At 41.8% G+C, this 20863-nt stretch overlaps 1 protein-coding gene across 6 annotated transcripts in view; it reads right to left on the bottom strand.

Moving 5' to 3' along the window:
- Nucleotides 1–3858: 3858 nt before the first annotated feature.
- The window catches only part of LOC126481700 (carnitine O-palmitoyltransferase 1, liver isoform), a 259041-nt gene continuing 242036 nt past the window's right edge, over nt 3859–20863 (bottom strand). For all 6 annotated transcript variants that reach the window (XM_050105668.1, XM_050105691.1, XM_050105652.1 and 3 more), the window contains 2 exons: nt 16541–16900; nt 3859–5246 (listed from right to left, as the gene is read on the bottom strand). In XM_050105668.1, coding sequence (XP_049961625.1) covers nt 5157–5246; nt 16541–16900 — 450 coding nt within the window. In that variant the 3' untranslated portion in view covers nt 3859–5156. The remainder of the gene's footprint in view (nt 5247–16540; nt 16901–20863) is intronic.

The raw sequence follows: 20863 nt of genomic DNA, 5'->3' as shown, positions 1-20863 counted from the left end.
ATGTACAACAACCCCTCCTCCCTCTATGTTGCCCCTGAAGATACAGCCTCATACGAGTCCCTGTATTTACATGGTGCTAAGACACATACACTGAAGCACCAAAGAAACTGGTATAGGGCAAGTATATTCAAATAAAGAGATATATAAATAGGCAAAATATGGTGCCTACATAAGACTACAAGTGTCTGGTGCAATTGTTAAGTCAGTTACTGCTACTACAATGGCAGGTTATCAAAATTTGAGTGAGTCTGAATGTGGTTTTATAGTTTGCACATGAGTGATGGAATACAGAATCTGCAAGGCAATGATGAAGTGGGGATTTTCCCATATAACCATTTTACAAGAGTGCCGTGAGTATCAGGAATCCAGTAAAACATCTAATCTCAGACATCGCTGTGGCTGGAAAAAGATCCTGCAAGAATGGGACCAGCGATAATAGAAGAGAATTGTTCAACATGACGGAAGTGCAACCCTTCCACAATTGCTGCAGATTTCAATGCTGGGCCACCAACAAGCGTCAGCCTGCAAACCATTCAATGAAACATCATCGATATGTGCTTTCAGAGCCAAAGGCCCACTCGTGTACCGTTGACTGTATGACACAAAGCTTTATGCCTTGTTGATGACTGGAAACATGTTGAGTGGTCAGACAAGTCTCCTTTCAAATTGAATCAAGCAGATGGACGTGTACGGATATGAAGACAACCTCATGAATCCTGCATGTAAGCAGGAGACTTATGTCTAGATATGACTCTGATGGGTGACACATATGTAAGCATCCTGTATGATCACTTGCATCTATTCATGTCCATTGTGAATTGTGACGGACTTGGGCAATTCCAAACACCCAGAATTGCTACAGAGAGGCTCCAGGAACACTCTTCTGAGTTTAAACTCTTCCGCTGGCCACCAAACTCCCCAGACATGAACATTACTGAGCATATCTGGGAGACCTTGCAACGTGCTGTTCAGAAGAGATCTCCATCCTCCCGTTCTCTTCTGTATTTAGGGACAGCCAGCAGGATTTATGGTGTCTGTTCCATCCAGCACTATTTCAGATGTTAGTCGAGTCCATGCCACATCATGTTATGGCACTTCTGTATGCTCGCAGGGGCCCTACGCGATATTAAGCAGGTGTACCAGTTTCTTTGGCTCTTCAGTGTATAATAAAAACAACAAAGGCAACACAATCACAATGAATTACAAGTTACCTCTAACAGTGTTACCCTTATTCCATGAAGCAATCTTAACTGCTTTGTCACCTTAGGGGCATGTGAATATATCTATCAAGCATGAGAATTAAAGCAATTAACCCCCAACATCACCCCAGCTGAATCCCGTGCCATTAAGGAGCTGTAAACAGGGCGCTCTATTGTCATCCTCCCGGCGGATAAAGGCTCCACAACTGTGGTACTTGACCATGTGGGGTATGTGGCAGAAGGACTGCGTCAAGTCCCCGACACCTCAACGTACAAAGCTGTTACCCACGATCCCATTCCCTCTATCCAGACTGAGCTGCAGAAAATCCTCAAAATCCAAGGTCCCTCACAAGGCCTCACAACGGCTTCCATAGACTTACTCACTCCACCTGAGCCACGTACCCCCACCTTCTACCTATTACCCAAAATCCACAAAGAGAACCATCCTGGCCGTCCCATTGTAGCAGGCTTCAAAGCCCCAACAGAACGTATCTCAGCTCTGGTAGACCAACACCTCCAACCTATCACCCGCAGACCCCCATCCTACATCAAAGACACAAACCACTTCCTAGAACGCCTCAAATCCATTCCCACTCCTCTCCCACCTGAAACCTTTCTTGTCACCATAGATGCTACATCCCTTTACACAAACATCCCACATACCCATGGTCTCTCTGCCCTTGAGCACTACCTCTCCCAACGCCCACTCGAAGATCTTCCAAAAACCTCATTCCTTATCACACTTACCAACTTCATCCTCATCCATAATTACTTCACTTTTGAAGGCCAGACCTACAAACAAATCAGCGGAACGGCCATGGGAACCAGGATGGCTCTGTCCTATGCCAACCTCTTCATGGGCCGCATGGAGGCGGCTTTCCTGAAGACCCAACAGCTGCTTCCCATGGCCTGGTATAGGTTTATAGATGACATCTTTGTGGTCTGGACTCATGGTGAAGAAACACTCCTTAATTTCCTCCATAACCTCAAGTCCTTTTCGAATCTGAATTTCACCTGGTCCTTCTCCAAAACCCAAGCCACCTTCCTGGATGTTGACCTTCATCTTGTTGAAGCTCACATCCACACCTCTGTCCATATCAAACCCACAAACAAATAACAGTACCTTCACTTTGATAGCTGCCATCCATTCCACATCAAACGCTCCCTTCCCTACAGCCTAGGTATTCGTGGCAAACGTATCTGCTCCAGTCACGAATCCCTCAACAATTACACCAATAACCTGACCAGTGCTTTCCTCTCCCGCAACTATCCTGCAGACCTTGTCCACAAACAGATCTCCCGAGCAATACATTCCTCCCCGTCCAACAACAATGTTCCTACCCCCAGACCACACAGAAGCATCCCCCTTGTCACCCAATATTATCCTGGCCTCGAATACATCAACAAATTACTCCGCCAGGGATAAGACTTTCTCAAGTCAACCCCTGAAATGAGATCGTCCCTTGACAAAATTCTCCCCACACCACCCAGAGTTGCCTTTCGTCACCCCCCTAACCTCCGTAACATCCTTGTTAAACCCTACAATATTCCGACTACCTTCTCTACCCAGCGGTTCCTACCCCTGTAACCGAGCCCCCTGAAAAACCTGCCCCTTGCGTCCCACCACAACCACCTACTCCAGCCCTGCTACTGATAAAACATACACAATTCAAGGCAGGGCCACGTGTGAAACTACACATGTCATTTATCAGCTGACATGCCTGCACTGCACAGCCTTTTACATCAGTATGACAACAACTAAACTGGCTGAGCGCATGAACGGACACAGACGAACTGTCTGCCTAGGAGATGTTCAATACCCAGTAGCGGAGCATGCCCTCCAGCATAATTCTAGGGACCTAGGAACCTGCTACACCGTTGTGCCATTTGGCTTCTCCCACCCAACACCAGTCCCTCTGAACTGCGGAGATGGGAACTTGCACTCCAACACATCCTTTCATCCCGACATCCCCCTGGACTGAACCTACGTTAAACAACCTCACTCCCATTTACTCTTCAGTCTTCTCCTCTTTAGCCATTCACGCATCTTTTCATCCTACATAGTTGTGTTTATACTACATACCTCTTTACTTCTGTATGCATCCTCTTTGGTTTGAAGCTGGCACAGTACTTACAGTAGAATATCTTTGGTTTCCCTCTGACAACCATGCCTCCATCCGTGCTACCCTCCCTGTTTTCCTTTCCCTGTTGCTTCATAACCTGGGTTGTGAGTAACTGACTCCACTTTCCCTTCTTCCCTTTCTCTCCCCTCTCTCCTCCCTGATGAAGGAACATTTGTTCCGAAAGCCAGGTACGTAAATTTTCGGTTCTGTTTTTTGTGTATCTATCGGCTGTACTGAGCTGAGGTAAGTACTGGCCAGCGCCTCTATCTCTTTGTTAGTATTTGTTTCACATCTTTATATGAGATTTTCCATTAATCATTTAGATCAAGTATTTATCATATTAAGAATAAAGAGGAGGGTGCTTCTTAGGTATATAAAACCATGACAACAGACATGTTTCTCATGGTGCTGAGAATTTACTCTCTGAAAGTGTGGAAGCATAGTGCCAGGTACAGGGTACATGTAAGGGAAATTCAAAACAAGTACAAGTAATAAATTTTAAAGCTCTCTATTGTATTTTGTCACAGAAAAACAAATTTGTAATAAAAATGTTTTTATTCAAATTATTCCCAAACAGGTTTCAAGAAAAAGGTACTGAATTCAAAAGGATGCAAATGGATAATTTTTTCTTTCTTAAGGCTGGAAACAAAAACAACAAGAACAACATATCAGCACATAGTGCTGAGAAATGTACTGAATATAGTCAATGAGACGTACAAAAGTATAGTAGAATATATACATCAGACACTGTAAGCTGTTATACAGTTTAACATTCATCTCACAGGAAGTCCCTTTTTAAGTGTATGACAGTTTTGAGATTTCCCCCCATCACATGGTCATTAACAGATAAAAAATAAAACTAAATAATTAATAAGATGGCACTTTAAATATCATTTTCTTTTCTAGTTCAGCAATGTTGGGGAAAGTGATTTTCACAGAGAAAAGAAAGAACACAACAGTTTCAACATACAGGTAATGCTAGAGAACTACAAATGTCATTACTTCAGATGCTTTTTCTGAACGAGAAGTGAATGCTCCACACAATACAAGGCAAGAGTCTCTGACATTTTGATCATAGTCAGTCACACTTCATTTTATAAATGGTGTTAACAATAATATTATATTTCATTTTGTATAACAGCAACATACCATTCATTTTCAAACCACAAATATACATACAAAAATATTCAAACACATACACACACAACATTGCATTGATAGGTTGCATGATGAAATTGCATTGCTATGTTTGTCAGTTCTTTGGAAGAAAGGAAATAACAACTATGAAGTAAAATAATGTGCTACAACATTCTGTGGTTGTAAGTTCTCCCCCACAAAACTCTCGTATTATTATTTGTTAAACACTGCAACTTTAAATAACTTGAGCATATAAAAAAGTACTTGTGTGCATTCCTCACCTAAATGAAAAGTACTGCATATATTATGCAAGTATGTCAAATACTCCATAAGTATAACTGTACCCTACATTAGGATTATTTTACACTTTGATTAGGCACTTCCTAAACTATTTACAGGCTGCACTTTTAAAGAAATGACAACATAGGCATTTTCTACAAAGAGTGCAAGAAAAAGGATGTAACATGAGTACATAAATACTGATGGATAACACTCTGATGTTTGTCACATAAAATTAAAATGTCATTACTAATTAGACAAGATAAAGTTTAAAAACCAACAACAGATGAGCTCATCTCCCACATTATACCTGATATTCCTGCACCAAACATGTGTTCAACGTATTTCTGAAATTCTGCTTTCAATCCTTTGCCCAAGTTGATCAACACACTGAAACTTCAAAAGTACAGTCATTGTGTTATTTCTTTTGCTGCTTCTTCCACTCTTCAACTAAGGACTTCATGTCACTCAGTGCTGTACAGATACGTTCAGCAAATCTGCTAGAATCCTGCAAACAAAGAAAAAATTACTTTTTAAAGTAATGCATGGCTTAAATGTTATACTACTACAATAATAAGTTCCTCTATAGCACTTTCATTCAAGTTTGAGATGACTTGTTGCACCCACTTATCAACGGTATCCATACTATCACCAAAACCTCATTATTACTGTAACATTAATGCTGAGAACATCAGCAAATTCTTGAGGATTTACATAATTCTTAAGAGTATAATTTTCTGGCCAATGTAACAATGTAATTGTGCACTAACACATGGATGCTGGTGCATGACTTGAACCTGTAACCTTTGGCTTTTGTGGGCAAGTGCTCTACCAATTGAGCTATCTAAGCACAGCTCATGACCTGCCCTCACAGTTTTACAGTTTCGCCTCATCTCCTACCTTCAAAACCTCACTGGAGTCCTCCAGCAACCTTGCAGGACTATCATTAGTAGAGGAAAGGATATTGCAGAGATGTGCCTGTTGCTAAGCTATATCTCTGCAAGATCCTTTCTTCGAGGAATGGTAATCCATCAACTTAGGAGAACTTCTGTGAACTGTGAAGTTTGAAAGTAGCTGATGAGGTACTGGTGGAAGTAAAGCTGTGAGAGCAGGTCAAAAGTCTTGCTTGGATAGCTAAGCTCGCAGAGTACTTGCCTGTGAAAGACAAGCATCCCAGGTTCAAGTCTCAGGCCAGCACACAGTTTTAATCCGGCAGGAAGATTCAAATCACTGCACACTCCATTGCAGAGTTAATTTATTCTATTCACTGACATCTACATACCAATAATAGTAAGACTGCAGACAGATGGCATATGGTGGACTCTAGCTGTGATCTCTTGGGCTGTGTTACAAGCTCAATTCGTAAAGAGCCGTCAAACGAAGTGAAAATATGAAAGCAACTGCTAGTGTGCCTTTTCAGTGACAAAGGGTGTAATAACAGCATGTGAGTGAATCTAAATGAGTGAAAATGATAGATTTCCAAGATCTCACACCTCCCCCCCCCCCCCCCCCCCCTTCTCCGCTCCGCCCTTCCTCCACATCTCCCCAATCTCTGCATCACCTGTACCTAGGCCTTAAGGGGTTTGAGTTTAAAGACAATCTGTACAACAAATTAGCACACATTCAACAGCAACGTCAAGTTACATCAATATTGTTTGTGCCTTTTCTTGTTGTATACTTAGCTGACCAAACTAAATTTCACGTAATTCCCAAATTGTTTCAAACACAAGCTTTTTATTAGGATAATAATAATAATAATAATAATAATAATAATAATAATAATAATAATAATATGGATTTGCTTGAATGGAATACTGAATGTTGCAAATTAGGATACTTCTTTGTAGATAAGCAGTAATTTATGAGCAGTATTTAGTATTTTATCTTGTCTTTTATTTTCCCTTCAGATAACATACACAGATTGTAGAGTGATGAAATTTTAGGAATACATTTGTTTAGGAAACATTATGTGATTAACTTTGAGAGATCACACTTTAATGTAAGCGCAACATAAGCCATTGCAAATATGAAATTCTGGTACATTAATAATTGGTGTAACTGCCAGATAGTTGTGTGCAAGCATGCAAACAGGCTGTAAGGCTGTATTGTGGTTTACAGGTGCCGGATTTCAATTTGTGGGATGGCGTTCCATGCCTTTTGCACCTGGTCACTAGAGAAGCAGTTAATGCTGGTTGCGGATGACCTTGGGATTGTCATTCAATGATGTCCCATTAAGTGCTTAACTGGAGACAGATCTGGTGACCAAAGAGGCCAAGGCGACATGTCGACACACTGTAGAGCATTTTGGGTTACAAAAGCGGTATGTGGGCGAGTGTTACCCTGTTGGAAAACACCCCCTGGAATGCTGTTCATGGATAGCAGCACAACAGGTCAAATCATCAGACTGATGTACAAATTTACAGTCAGGGTGCATGATAAAATGAGAGTGCTCCCACTGCCATAAGAAAGCGCACCCAGGACACTCCAGGTGTAGGTCCAGTGTGTCTATCACACAGGCTGATTGGTTGCAGGCCCTCAACTTACCACCTTCAAACCAACACGAGGCCATTATTGGCACCGAGGCAGAACAGCTTTCATCAGAAAACACAACAGATGCCCACCCTGTCCTCCAATGAGCTCTCGTTTAATACCACTGAAGTTGCAAATGCCAGTGATTTGGGGTAAACAGAACGCATGCTTCAGGGCATCTGGCATAGAGCATACCTTGAAGTAACCTATTTGTAACAGTTTGTTGTTTCACACTATGGTGCCAATTTCTGCTCAAATTGCTGCTGCAGAAACAGTATGATGTGCCAAAGCCATACACCAAACACAATGGTCTTTCCTCTTGGTAGTGCTACATGGCCATTCGGAGGCTGGTCTTCTCGCGACCACCGCTCCCAGCAATCATGTACAATGGCTACATTCCACTAAGTCCTTTAGCAGTATCACAGAAGGAACATCAAGCTTTCCATAGTCCTATTACACAACCTCATTCAAGCACAGTGAGGTGTTGAAATTGAATCTTTGTTGCCTTAAAGTCACTCCTGACAAACCTAACACACTACGTCAAATTTCAAAGATAACTCATGCTTACAGCCGGTACAGTGAGTATTTAAAACAAAATCTGACTTGCATCCTCATAGTGGCGTTACTAGTGCCACTCTTATGCAACTGGCATGACATCTGAACAGATATCATTTTTTAGATGTGGAAACATGCCTACCAACTTTCGTAAACTACTCCTCCTTGGAGTCGCAATTTTTTTTCCAGTCAATTTATTAAGTAACCTAGAAGATTTCATAAGGTGTGCCGAATCCAATTAAATCTCATGGCTTGTGTATCACATTGCATTTATGTTTTGGTGGATACCCATACAATATGTTTTGCTCTGCTATGTTAACGTGATCGGCCAAATGTAGTTCTGGCAAAGAAGTGTATCACAACCAATGTACATAAATATGTTTATTTTTGTTTCTATATCACTTTTACATTAAAACATGCAAATTCAAAAAAAGATAGCTAAAATGAGAAGCATATTACTGAGAATTGCCCTACCCATGAGAAAGGTAGCAGAACAAATGACAAAGTTATATTATCTAGAATAATGTTTCTATTCTTTGTGAGAAATATTCTTCACACACACAAGCAGTGGCAGGTTTGCTGCTAAATGCGTTTTGTACAAATAGCCTGGAAGACAAATTACACATAACCTCTGATGGTTTACAAATGATGCTGCTCATCATACAGATATAATGTAAGGGATTCATTAATAATTTACGAAAGTGCACTTGAACAGCAGTTAATCAAGGCATACTTAAGATGATGCAGATGAACAAGAGTAACAACAGGACTGTTCTCATTTTCATCATTAGGAACACACTTTTTCCATACAGTCAACATCAGTCAGATATACAGAAAGGCACCACAGTGTATCCTAAAATGTTCTACACTCTCACAGTTTTCTAAACCAAAATTACATCCTTACGTCTCCAATTTGATAAAGAAGAAACTGACTGCCAAATGCTATAGGCATTATAGAATTAGCCACTATAACTCTTTCAGCTTCAATTAGAAACAAGCCTTGGATATGGTGAAGACACAGATATTGACGTAACCTACAAATATCAAAGATGTCTTTCCAAACTGTATGACAATATCTTTAGTATGTACTGCAGTGTGGGTTCAGCGCTCTTTCTGCTACCATATTAGTGCTGCTTGTGATCACACATTTTTCTAAGCTCATTTTCATACAGTGTTTCTTTGTTTGCAAACTTTAATAACCTTCGTAGAAATGTGTCCAAAGATAAAGCCACGAGAAGACGACAGTAAGAGAAAGAAAATTACCTTAGAAATGAAATATAAAATCACTGAGAAACCCAAACATGTTGTGAGCGTTGCTGATTTAGCACACACATACGATCAGTCTACATTAACTGTTAGCAGTATCCTCAAGAACAAGGACAAGATTAAGGAGATAGATGCTTCACAGGGAGTGACAAGAGTATCTAAACAACAGTTTTGTTGGTTGGTCGGACGGTGATTAAGAGGGGTGGGGGGTGGGGGGGGGGGAGGACCAAACTGCGAGGTCATCAGTCCCTTGTTCCCAGTAAAATAATTACACAATGGAAAGAAGAGAATAAAGGAGACATACAGCTCAATAACAGGAGAAAGGAAGAACCAGAAGAACGACAAACGGACAACAAACCCTACTATGGGCAAAACAGGAAAAGAAGACCACAGAGAGAAGCAAGAAACAGGTAGAAGGGGTAAAAACAAGAGGGCAGATGACTGTGGCTGGCTGATCAATGAGAATAAAAAGGAAAAGCCAGTCACTCTGCAACACATCACGACATCCACCCTAAAAGCATTAGAGTGCAGAACACAAAGGGACAAAGGATATGCACTAAAACTTATATAGAATGATAAAACCCACCATCACATATAAAACATAAAACTAAATTAGCCAATGAGGCATTGCCAGCTAAAATTAATGGCAATGAGTCCGGTAACTGAAGAGTCCATCGCAGGGCAGCCAAAGAAGGACAGCTCACTAAGATGTGGGCCACTGTCAGTCGGGCGCCGCACCGACACTGAGGTGGGTCATCACAGCGCAGGAGGTAGCTGTGTGTCACCCAAGTGTGTCCAATTCAGAGCCAGCAGAAAACCACAGAGTCCCTGCGAGAGGCCTGCATCGAACTGCCATACATTCGTAGTCTCCTTAATGGCACAGTTTGTTGTGCATGCAAGCCGCGGCATAGTACTGAACGCAGGTCAGTTGCAGAGAAGCCAATCTCCATGAGCATTTTCCGCTTAGCCTGTTTGGCAAGCCTGTCAGCAAGTTCATTGCCTGGGATTCTGACGTGACCTGGGGTCCAGACAAACACCACTGAATGACTGAACCATTCCAGGGCATACATGGACTCCTGGATGGTCACTACCAAAGGATGATGAGGGTAGCACTGGTCGATAGCTTGTAGGCTACTCAAGGAGTCACTACACAGAAGAAACAACTTCCCAGGGCATGAACTGATGTGCTCAAGAGCACGAGATATAGCCACCAGCTCGGCCATGAAAACACTGCAACCATCGGGCAAGGAATGCTCTTCAATATGTCTTCCATGGACATACACAAAGCAGACGTGAGCATCAGCCATCAAGCCGTCGGTGTAAACCACTTCATGGCCTCAGTACATGTAAAGAATCAAGAGGAAGTGACAGCAGAGAGCTGCAGGGTTAACTGAGTCCATAGGGGAATGTGAAAGGTCAAGGCAAAGCTGCGGCCAAGGTGTACGCCATGGAGGTGTACGTGAATGGACCTCAAGTAAAGGCAAGTACTCCAGTTCGGAAAGAAGGGATTGGACACAAACTGCAACTGAAAGCCCTGACCTGGGGTGCCGATGCAGGAGATGAACCGCCGTGGGTGGGAAAAGGAGATGGCAATTCGGATGTGCAGGAGAACTATGAATGTGTGCAATGTAACTGACCAGCAGTTGTGCACGACTAACCTGCAATGGAGGGGCTGAGGTCCCCACAAGGATGCTGGTCAACGGACTCGTCCTAAAAGCTCCTGTTGCTAGGCGAATGCCACAGTGGTGCACTGGTTCGAGTAAACACAATGCTGAGGGCGCCGCTGAACCATTAACTAGACTGCCATAGTCGAGGTGGGATTGAACAAAAGCTCTGTAGAGCTGCAGCAGCGTAGAGTGACCGGCACACCAGTTGGTGTTGCTCAGGCAGCAGAGGGCATTGAGGTGCTGCCAGCACTTCTGCTTAAGCTGGAAGCCAAGTCAATCAGAAGTCTAAAACCAGTCCTAAGAATCAATATGTCTCCACTACAGTGAGTGGATTGTCATTAAGGTAAAGTTCTGGTTCTGGATGAACAGTACGACGCTGACAGAAGTGCATAACACACAACTTTGCAGCTGAAAACTGGAAACCGTGGGCTATAACCCATAACTGCACCTTATGGATGGCTCCCTGTCGGCGCCGCTCAGCATCACCAGTACTGGTGGAGCAGTACGAAATGCAGAAGTCATCTGCATATAGAGAAGGTGAGATGGACAACCCTACAGCTGTTGCTAGACCATTAATGGCCACTAAAAATAGAGAGACACTCAATAGAGAGCCCTGTGGGCCCCCTTTCTCCTGGATATTGGGGGGGGGGGGGGGGGGGGGGGGGAGACTAAGGGAGGAACCAACTTGGACACGGAAAGTACGGAGCAACAGGAAATTTTGGATAAAAATCGTGAGCGGGCCTCAGAGACCCCACTTGTATAATGTGGCAAGGATACGATGTTGCCAGGTCGTGTCATATGCTTTTCATAAATCATACGTTCCAGCAGCTTACAAAGAACATTGGTGAGTACTGACAGACCGATAGCTATCCACATCAAGTGTGTTTTTACCAGGTTTGAGCACTGGAATGATGGTGCTGTCCCGCCATTGCAATTGAAAGACGCCATAAAACCGGATCCAGTTAAAGATGATGAGGATAATGTCATTTGTAGTCAGATGATAGATGTTTAATCATCTGACTGTGGATCCAATCTGGCCCACGAGCTGTGTTGGGGCAATGTGCAAGGGCACTGAGGAGCTTCCACTCTGTAAATGGGGCATTATGGGATTCACTGTGGTGTGTAGTAAATGAGAGGACTTTCCCTTCCAGCAGCCGTTTGAGAGTGCGAAAAGCTAGGGGGGTAATTCTCCGATGCAGAGGCTTGAGCATAGTGCTCAGCAAAGTGCTCAGCAATCACGTTTGTGTCAGTAGATAACATGCTATTTATGTTAACACTGGGAACACCTGTTGGGGTTTGGTACCCGAAAACACGTTTGATCTTTGCCCAGACTTGGGAAGGTGATGTATGGCACCCAATGGTCGAGACATATCTCTCCCGGAACTACTGCTTCCATTGTTTAAGAAGTTGACGAACATTGGCAAGGAGCCGTTTAAAGGCTATGAGATGTTCCAGGGAAGGGTGCTGCTGTAGAGCTCGTCAGCACTCCTTAATTGCTTCAGCGGCTTCCGACGACCACCAAGGGACTGCCTTTTGATGGGGCACCGTAAAGAACAAGGGATCGCATTTTCTGGCACAGAGACGATCGTTGTAGTTACCTGCTCAACCACCACATCACTGTCACCATGCGGACAATCTGGGCAGGCATCCATGGGCATGATGCTGGGGCAGTGACAGGAATATGCGGAAATGGCCACTACCACATGGGTCATCATGTGCTCTCCAGTGGATAGATGGGAGAAGTCCTGGGCTGCAAATTGATAAATCAATGGCTGAGTAGCTACCATGAGCCACACTGAAATGTGTAGTGGCCCCATTATTAAAGAGGCAGAGGTCGAACTGAGACAGTAAAGTTTCAACATCTCTGCCTCGGCCAGTAAGCACGGTGCCACCCCACAAGGGCTTATGGACAGTAAAATCTCCAAAAAGTAGGAAAGTTTAGGGAGTTGATCAATCAGTGCAGTTAATACATTGGGGAATACTACACCATCTGGAGGAAGATATACATTGCAGACAGTTATTTCCTGTGTCATCCTTATTCTGACAGCCACAGCTTCAAGAGGGGTTTGAAGGGGCACAGTTTCACTACAGACTGAGTTTAGGACATAAACGCAAACTCCACCTGACACTCGATTATACTCGCTACAGTTCCTGTAGTATTCCTTATAGCCACGGAGGGCAAGGGTCCGCATTGCCAGGAACCAGGTTTCCTGGATGGCAATGCAGAAAGCAGGTGTAAAGCTTAACAGTTGCCTTAGCACAGCCAGGTGGTGGAAAAAACCCCGCAATTACACTGGAGGATGACGTCACCGTGAGACTGGGAAGGCATGGAACGTTCAATGAGGCAGTTTACGCCTCAGGGTCACTTGCTGCCACCGTCTTTTTCCCTGAGCCCCCCACCATCAAGGGGGCAGGTGTAGTCTTCTAGTTCTGAGAGGTGACAGGAGTGCGAGGAACTGATGGGGGCGACAACTGTTTTCATAGCAGCGGCGTAAGAGGTGGTCATAGCCACAGGATGTAGGCACTCAAAGTTCCTCTTAGCCTCAGTATAGGTCAGTCAGTCCAGGGTCTTATATTCCATGATTTTCATCTCTTTCTGTAAAATCCTGCAGTCTGGCGAGCAAGGTGAATGATGCTCTCCCCAGTTGACAAAGATGGGAGGCGGGGCACCTGGAGTATTGGGATGTGATGGACGTCCACAATCTCAACATGTGACGCTGGAAGTACAGCGGGAAGACATATGGCTGAACTTCCAGCACTTAAAGCACCGTATTGGGGGAGGGATATATGGCTTGATGTCACAGCAGTAGACCATCACCTTGACCTTCTCGGGTAAGGTGTCACCCTCAAAGGCCAAGATGAAGGCACTGGTGGCAACCTTATTATCCCTTGGACCTCGATGGATGGGCCAGACGAAAAGAACACTTTGCTGCCCTAAATTGGCACGGATCTCATCATCAGTCTGCAAAAGAATGTCCCTGTGGAATGCACAGAAAGCGACACTGCATAGTGCATGATGCAAAATGCTCCTAGAAAGGTGTCCTCGCCCAAGAGATGGAGAATGAGCGAGATTGCAATGTGACAACGAGAAAGTGGACTAAAGATCTCAATGCACGATGGACATTATGCACCATGTATGGTGCCCTTCCCCAAATTAGCTCGCTCTTTGGGAAAATTTTGAAAAATTGAGGTAAAACTCTACAGGGGACCATCACATATAGGCCAAAATGGGTGAGACCCCATTTAGTTTCCTCTTATGACAGGCAGGAATACCTCAGGCCTAAACTAACAGTTTTGTATTCTGGATGATGTCAAAAGATTTCCTCATACGTATACATGAGAATCACTAGCAATGACACTATTAATGATAACATCATTTATGAGAAGGTGAGAATGATTTTTGTCGACCTTGTTAAGACGATGCCAAGATCATTAGTGGTTGAACAAGTGTTTAAGGGAAGTAGTTGGTGGTTCGAGAAGTTTCACAGAAGAACCAGCATCACCAACTTTAAGATGCTCATAGATTCTTAGGGTTATCTGCATAACAGGTTTTTAACTGTGACGAGACGGGTCTATTCTGGAAAACAATGCCAAAGCATACCTTTATAACAGCACAGGAGAATGCAATGCCCGGTCACAAGTCAATGAAAGACCGTCCCACATTGCTGTTCTGCACCAATGCAAGCAGATATTTGAAAATTTTACTGCTGTTTATTTACAATTCACAAACTCCGTGACCCTTCAAGAAGTGTAAAGTCCAGAAGAGCAGGTTAAATGTGATTTGGAGGTCCAACAACAGATTTTGGGTGACACATGATCTTTTTTGTGATCGGATCAACGAAGTATTTGGTTCTGCGGGAAAAAATATTTTCTAGAGATGAATCTGCCACTCCATGTCTTTCTTGTTATGGACAACACTCCTGCCCATTCTCCAAGCCTACAAGATGATCTCCTTGAAGAATTGCAATTCATTAAGATTCAATTTCTGCCTCCCATATCTCTCCATTACTCCAGCCTATGGACCAGCAGATTATTTCTAACTTTAAGAAGCCCTACACTAAAGCACTCTTTGAGCATTGCTTTGAGTTGACTGAAGCTGCGTATCTCACTCTGAGAGAGTTTTGGAAATATCACTTCAAGATCGTTGCGTGTGTCAATATAATGGAAAAGGCGTGGCAAGGGATTACCAAGAGAACTTTCACTTCTGGGTGGAAGAAGCTTTGTAGGAGTGTGTTTCAAGTATGATTCTGCAGCTTTCGAGTCAGTACCTGTGGAGCCTGTAGTCAATGAGATTGTTTTTGACCAAGAGTACAGGACTAGAAGTGGTTTACATTGATATCGATGAGCTTGTGGAAGATTACAGCCAAGAAACAACCAAAATGACCACTGAAGAGCTTATGGAATTGCAGTGTGTTTCACAGCAGGAAGTTATTCAGAGAAGGAGTAGGTAGTAACAACACAGCAGCAACAATCTGGTGCAATGCTGGAAGCATGGAAATCAGTTGCATCTGACATTGAAAATAACCATCCCAATAAAGCAGTGGCTACAGTCACTACAAATTTATTTGATGATAATGCTGTGTCGAATTTTTGCCAAGTATTGAAGCATCAGCAGGAACGAATGACCATAAATAGCTTCCTAGTAAAAAAGAATTGGTTATGTATTGTGAATAATAAAGTACGTAATACTGTATATATAATTTTCTTTGAATAAGTGGCATGAGTAAGATAAAACTTTCTGTACTTTTTCTGCATGGAATGCAGTATCATATTTTACATTAATTTATATGTGATAAATTGTTATGCTTAACGAGTGTTTCACACTAGGAGTAAGATTCTGGAATGAATTCTGCTCACTGTGCAAGATTCCACTGCATACGACTTCAGCAATCTTGCAGAGGTGATTCCTTCTAACATTCGTACGCATAGTACTTGAGTATCAAATAAGAAAACCATTTGCTAGATTTTCCAGCTAAGAGGTCTGTGCAAGTATGTCATCTGCATTAACCTTAGAGCTTGTATCAAGAAATAAAATGCTAAATCTTGCACTGTGAGAACAGAAATATTTTCTTGGGCAGTGTGGGGAAATGGAATCACAACACACAGTTTGTGAAAAACTTGTAGACACAGACAAAATTACAAAGTGAGGAGAATTATCGGTAAGTAACATGAGTAGCAGCAAAACTACAAAACTATGTAATGCATAATATAAAAAATGTGGGAAGCTATACAAGACCCTAACACTGTAAATTACTCACGATCGTAAGATATCAAGCTATCTTCTACCTGTAATCAGCTTTACACTTATATAAGGTGCCTATAGCACTTGCCAAACTCGTTAGTAGCAACATCCTCATTAACTTTCCAATACTATTCACAGTTCCTGTACAATTTGAGCTTATTCATGTGACCTTGGCACAGTAAACCCCAAATAGCCATTGTGTCATTGTTTTCACTGTCCCTTTTGTTGTGATCTCTTGTGACCATCAGCCCAATATATTTTTCTTTCCCTACCCCACTCTCCCAGCATAGTTTTTATTTATTTTCTCAGTTGCTCTTTTTCACCTTAATTTTTTATTAGCTTTCTTTCTGTATTTCTAAAACTCTGATGTTAGTGCTGTTTACAATTAAGCTTAAAATGATTATTTTTGTTTGTCCCAGAAACACAATCATGTATTTTTTCCCAAGAAAACATGAGCTTTAAAAGACTGAACTGACGGCAAAACATGTTCACTGGGTGGTACAGCCCTAATTATTTTCATATATGAATGAGTTAAAAACTCACCGTTTCAGGTGAGCTAACTTTTGATGTTATATGGAAAAAGAGCATATCTTCTCCAGCTATGATGTATGATACACCATAACCATCATCAGCAACAGGCCCAAATCCACCACCAGCTGATATGCAGCGAGGATATTTCTTTAGATCCATCTTTGATGTCTGCCCATGAGGTGTTTGTGATGTTGAGAGACGCCAAGGCTCACTCAACACTTCTTTCAGGAATGCTGAGTCTACTTCAAGGTATTTTGACACAACATAGAGGCAGAATAAATGACGATCTATGCCTTTCCCACACATTGCATGCTGGTATCCAGTCTGATGTACTTCACATGCTTTCTGCAATAATGCTATACGTTCAGATGCCTGGAAAAAAGTTGAAGTTGTGTTAAATGGGAAAGACAGAGAATAAAAAATGTACTTATATCTAAATATAACTAAAATTATTTATCACAATATTTTATCTCTCAAATCATCATTCTACAATTTACCTTAAGTGAACACTGAAGGGACGATAAATTCTTATTGTTGATTTTGCTAAAACTCACAATTATTAAATACAGAAAACAAGTTTTCTTTACTAAGAAATCAATTATCCTCCATGCAGAAATTCACATTTCTGTAAATCATGAAATGCTGACATAATAAAGAAGTTACACATTAATAAATGACAAACTAAATCCGCTGGCAACTAGAAGAGTGATCTCAACAAATTAAACAGCACTCTTAATCCAATAAATTTTGGGAGTATCAACATTGGAAAACCCAAAATTAACCTGTTGTTTCGCATTTTTCAATGAAACATGATGAACAACTGAATTAGAAATAGTTGCTGGGTTGAACAGAGGGCACTCTTGTCATCACAATGAAAGGAATAATTCAGTGTATTAAATGACTAGCATATCATCAGATTTTGTATTGGATTTTGGCTTGAAAGTTGTTTGCAGGATGGAAAATGTGTGTGATATCAGTGTATTTGATGGTGGCCTCATCAGGGACGCACAACTCAAAGGACTCTCCCTCTCTGAGGAACAGTGCTTTGCACAAGCAAAACAGTTATGGGTGCAATGTGTGTACTTTGATTTAGGAAAAGCTGTTGCTATCAGAAAGAATTGCAAGGGACATCTACATTACTGCTGTTGCTATTGATAATCACAACAGAAAGAAGATGGGGTTATTCTTGCAACCGAGAGTTGGCTAAAACTTGAAGTAGAAAACTCTGAGATATTTAGAGTCACATAATGTTTATTGGAAGGAGAGATTAGGCCATAGGAGGGGGAAAGTTCATTGCAGTTTACAAAAATATTGTCTCTACTGAGGTTGAAATTTAGTGCGACAGTGAAGTTATCTTCTCCCATATAACAGGACTAAGAAAAAACCAAGTTCACTGTTGGAAGTTTTTACCAGCCACCTGACTTTGCTGTGTCACTTCTACAGTCATTCAAAGGAAGTCTTTGGTCAGTAGCATGTAAATATTCATGCAATACTAGTGGGACGTGACTTTAACCAACAGAATATAGACTGGGATGTCTATGCTTATTACATTGCATGGGATACAGATGGACAGTTTTGCGTACTTTTGAACATATTTTCTAAAAATTGTCTTGAGCAGCTAGTTTGGCAGGCCACATACAGTGGAAATATCTTAGACCTGGTAGCTACAAACAGGCTGGACCTTAAAGATGGCATCAATACAGAGATGGTGATTAGTGGTCATGTCATCACCATAGTGACTATGGTTACAAAAGTTAATAAATCAGTCAAGAAGGCTATGTGTGTTTCTGTTAGAAAGAGCAGATAAGCAGTTGTTAACATCTCACTTAGACAATGAATGGCCATTATTTAGTTCAAGAATGATGGACATAGAGGAATTATGGGCAAACTTTAAACATTGTAAATTGTGCTCTGGACAATTATGTGCATAGTAAGTGGGTTAAGGATGGAAAAGGCCCAGCATGGTTTAGCACCAAAATTTGCAATATGCTGAGGAAGCAAAGGCTGCTGCACTCTCTGTACACAAGAGAACGCGCAAATGACGAGGGGCAAAAGGTATTACAGATTCGTGCATCGGTGAAAAATCTATGTGCGAAGCATACAAAAACTGCCTTTGTCATGCCCTAGCACAAGATCTGGTTGAGAACCTGAGAAAATTCTGGTCCTATGTAAATTTGCTAAGCAGGTCTAAGGCTACCATCCATTCACTCATTGACGTGTCTGATGTGGCAGTTGAAGACACCAAAATGAAAGCCAACATTTAAAATTCCACGTTTAAGAAAACATTCATGCAGAAGAATAATACAAACATACTGTCACTTGATCCCATATGGAGAACGTAGTGATAAGCATCTATGGCACAGAGACCCAAATGAAGAAGTTGGGAACAAATATGTTGCCAGGTATGGATGGAATCTCAGCTCAGTTTTACGAAGTGTATTCCACAGCACCTTAGAAATAGATTAAGGAAAGGCAAACCTACATTTCTAGCATTTGTAGACTTAGAGAAAGCTTTTGACAATGTTGACTGGAATACTCTCTTTCAAATTCTGAACGTGGCAGGGGTAAAATACAGGGAGTGAAAGGCTACTTACAATTTGTACAGAAACCAGATGGCAGTTATAAGAGTCTAGGGGCATGAAAGGGAAGCAGTCGTTGGGAAGGAAGTGAGACCGGGTTGTAGCCTATCCCTGATGTTATTCAATCTGTATATTGAGCAAACGGTAAAGGAAACAAAAGAAAAATTCAGAGTAGGAATTAAAATCCATGGAGAAGAAATAAAAACTTTGAGGTTCGCTGATGACATTGTAATTCTGTCAGAGACAGCAAAAGATCTGGAAGAGCAGCTGAACGGAATGGACAGTGTCTTGAAAGGAGGATATATGATGAACATCAACAAAAGCAAAATGAGGATAATGGAATCTAGTTGAACTAAATCGGGTGATGCTGAGGGTACTAGATTAGGAAATGAGACACTTAAAGTAGTAAATGAGTTTTGCTATTTGTGGAGCAAAATAACTGATGATGGTTAAAGTAGAGAGAATATAAAATGTAGACTGGCAATGGCAAGAAAAGCGTTTCTGGAGAAGAGAAATTTGTTAACATCAAGTATAGATTTAAATGTCAGGAAGTCGTTTCTGAAAGTATTTGTATGGAGTGTGGCCATGTATGGAAGTGAAACATGGACGATAAATAGTTTGGAAAAGAAGAGAATAGAAGCTTTCGAAATGTGGTGCTACAGAAGAATGCTGAAGATTTGATGGGTAGATCACATAACTAATAAGGAGGTATTGAATAGAATTAGGGAGAAGAGAAATTTGTGGCACACCTTGACTAGAAGAAGGGATCGGTTGGTAGGACATGTTCTGAGACATCAAGGGATCATCAATTCAGTAATGGAGGGCAGTGTGGAGGGTAAAAATCATAGATGGAGACCAAGAGATGAATACACTATGCAGATTCAGAAGGATGTAGGTTGCAGTAGGTACTGGGAGATGAAGAAGCTTGCACAGGATAGACTAGCATGGAGAGCTGCATCAAACCCATCTCTGGACTGAAGACCACAACAACAACAACAACACATTCCACAGCATTGGCTCCTCACATAGCTTGCATTTATTGCAAATGCCTCATCTAGCACAAAGTTCCAAGTGACTGGAAAAAAGCACAAGTGACTCCTATACCCAAGAAGGGTAAAAGAACAGACCTGCAAAGTTACAGACCAGTATCCTTAACATCAATATATTGCAGAAATCTAGAACATGTTCTGAGTCTGAATATAATAAATTTCTTAGCGGCTAAAATGCTTATGCCCACAAATGAGCACAGTTTTAGAAAGCATTGCTCATGTGAAAACCCAGCTTTTCCTTTTCTCATATGAAATACTGCATGCTATGGAGGAACAGCAAGAGGCAGATTTCATATTTATAGGTTTCTGAAAACATTTGGCATGGTACCCCATTGCAGACTGTTATCAAAGGCATGAGCATGTGGAATAGATTCCCCAGATATGTGACTGACTTGAAGACTTCTGAAATAATAGAACCCAGTATGTGTTCCTTGACTGCAAGTGTTCATCAGACACAAGGGTATTATCTGGAGTGCCACATAGGGAAGTGTGTTAAGAGCACTATTACTTTTTTACATACTTTAATGAGCCGATGGACGGGATGGGCAACAATCTTTTGTTGTTTGCTCATTGTGCTCTGATGTATATCAAGGTGTTGAAGATAAGTGACTGCAGGATGATACCAGATGACAGAGACAAAATTTCCAGTTGGTGAAGGAATGGCAGCTGGCTCTAAATGTAGAAAAATATAAGTTACTGCAGATGAG

The sequence above is a fragment of the Schistocerca serialis genome, chromosome 1 (genome assembly GCF_023864345.2).
Source record: "Schistocerca serialis cubense isolate TAMUIC-IGC-003099 chromosome 1, iqSchSeri2.2, whole genome shotgun sequence".
NCBI classification, from domain to species: Eukaryota; Metazoa; Arthropoda; class Insecta; order Orthoptera; family Acrididae; genus Schistocerca; species Schistocerca serialis.
The sequence above is the reverse complement of the archived record's forward strand: the minus strand, read 5'-3'. Positions and strand labels throughout refer to the sequence as shown.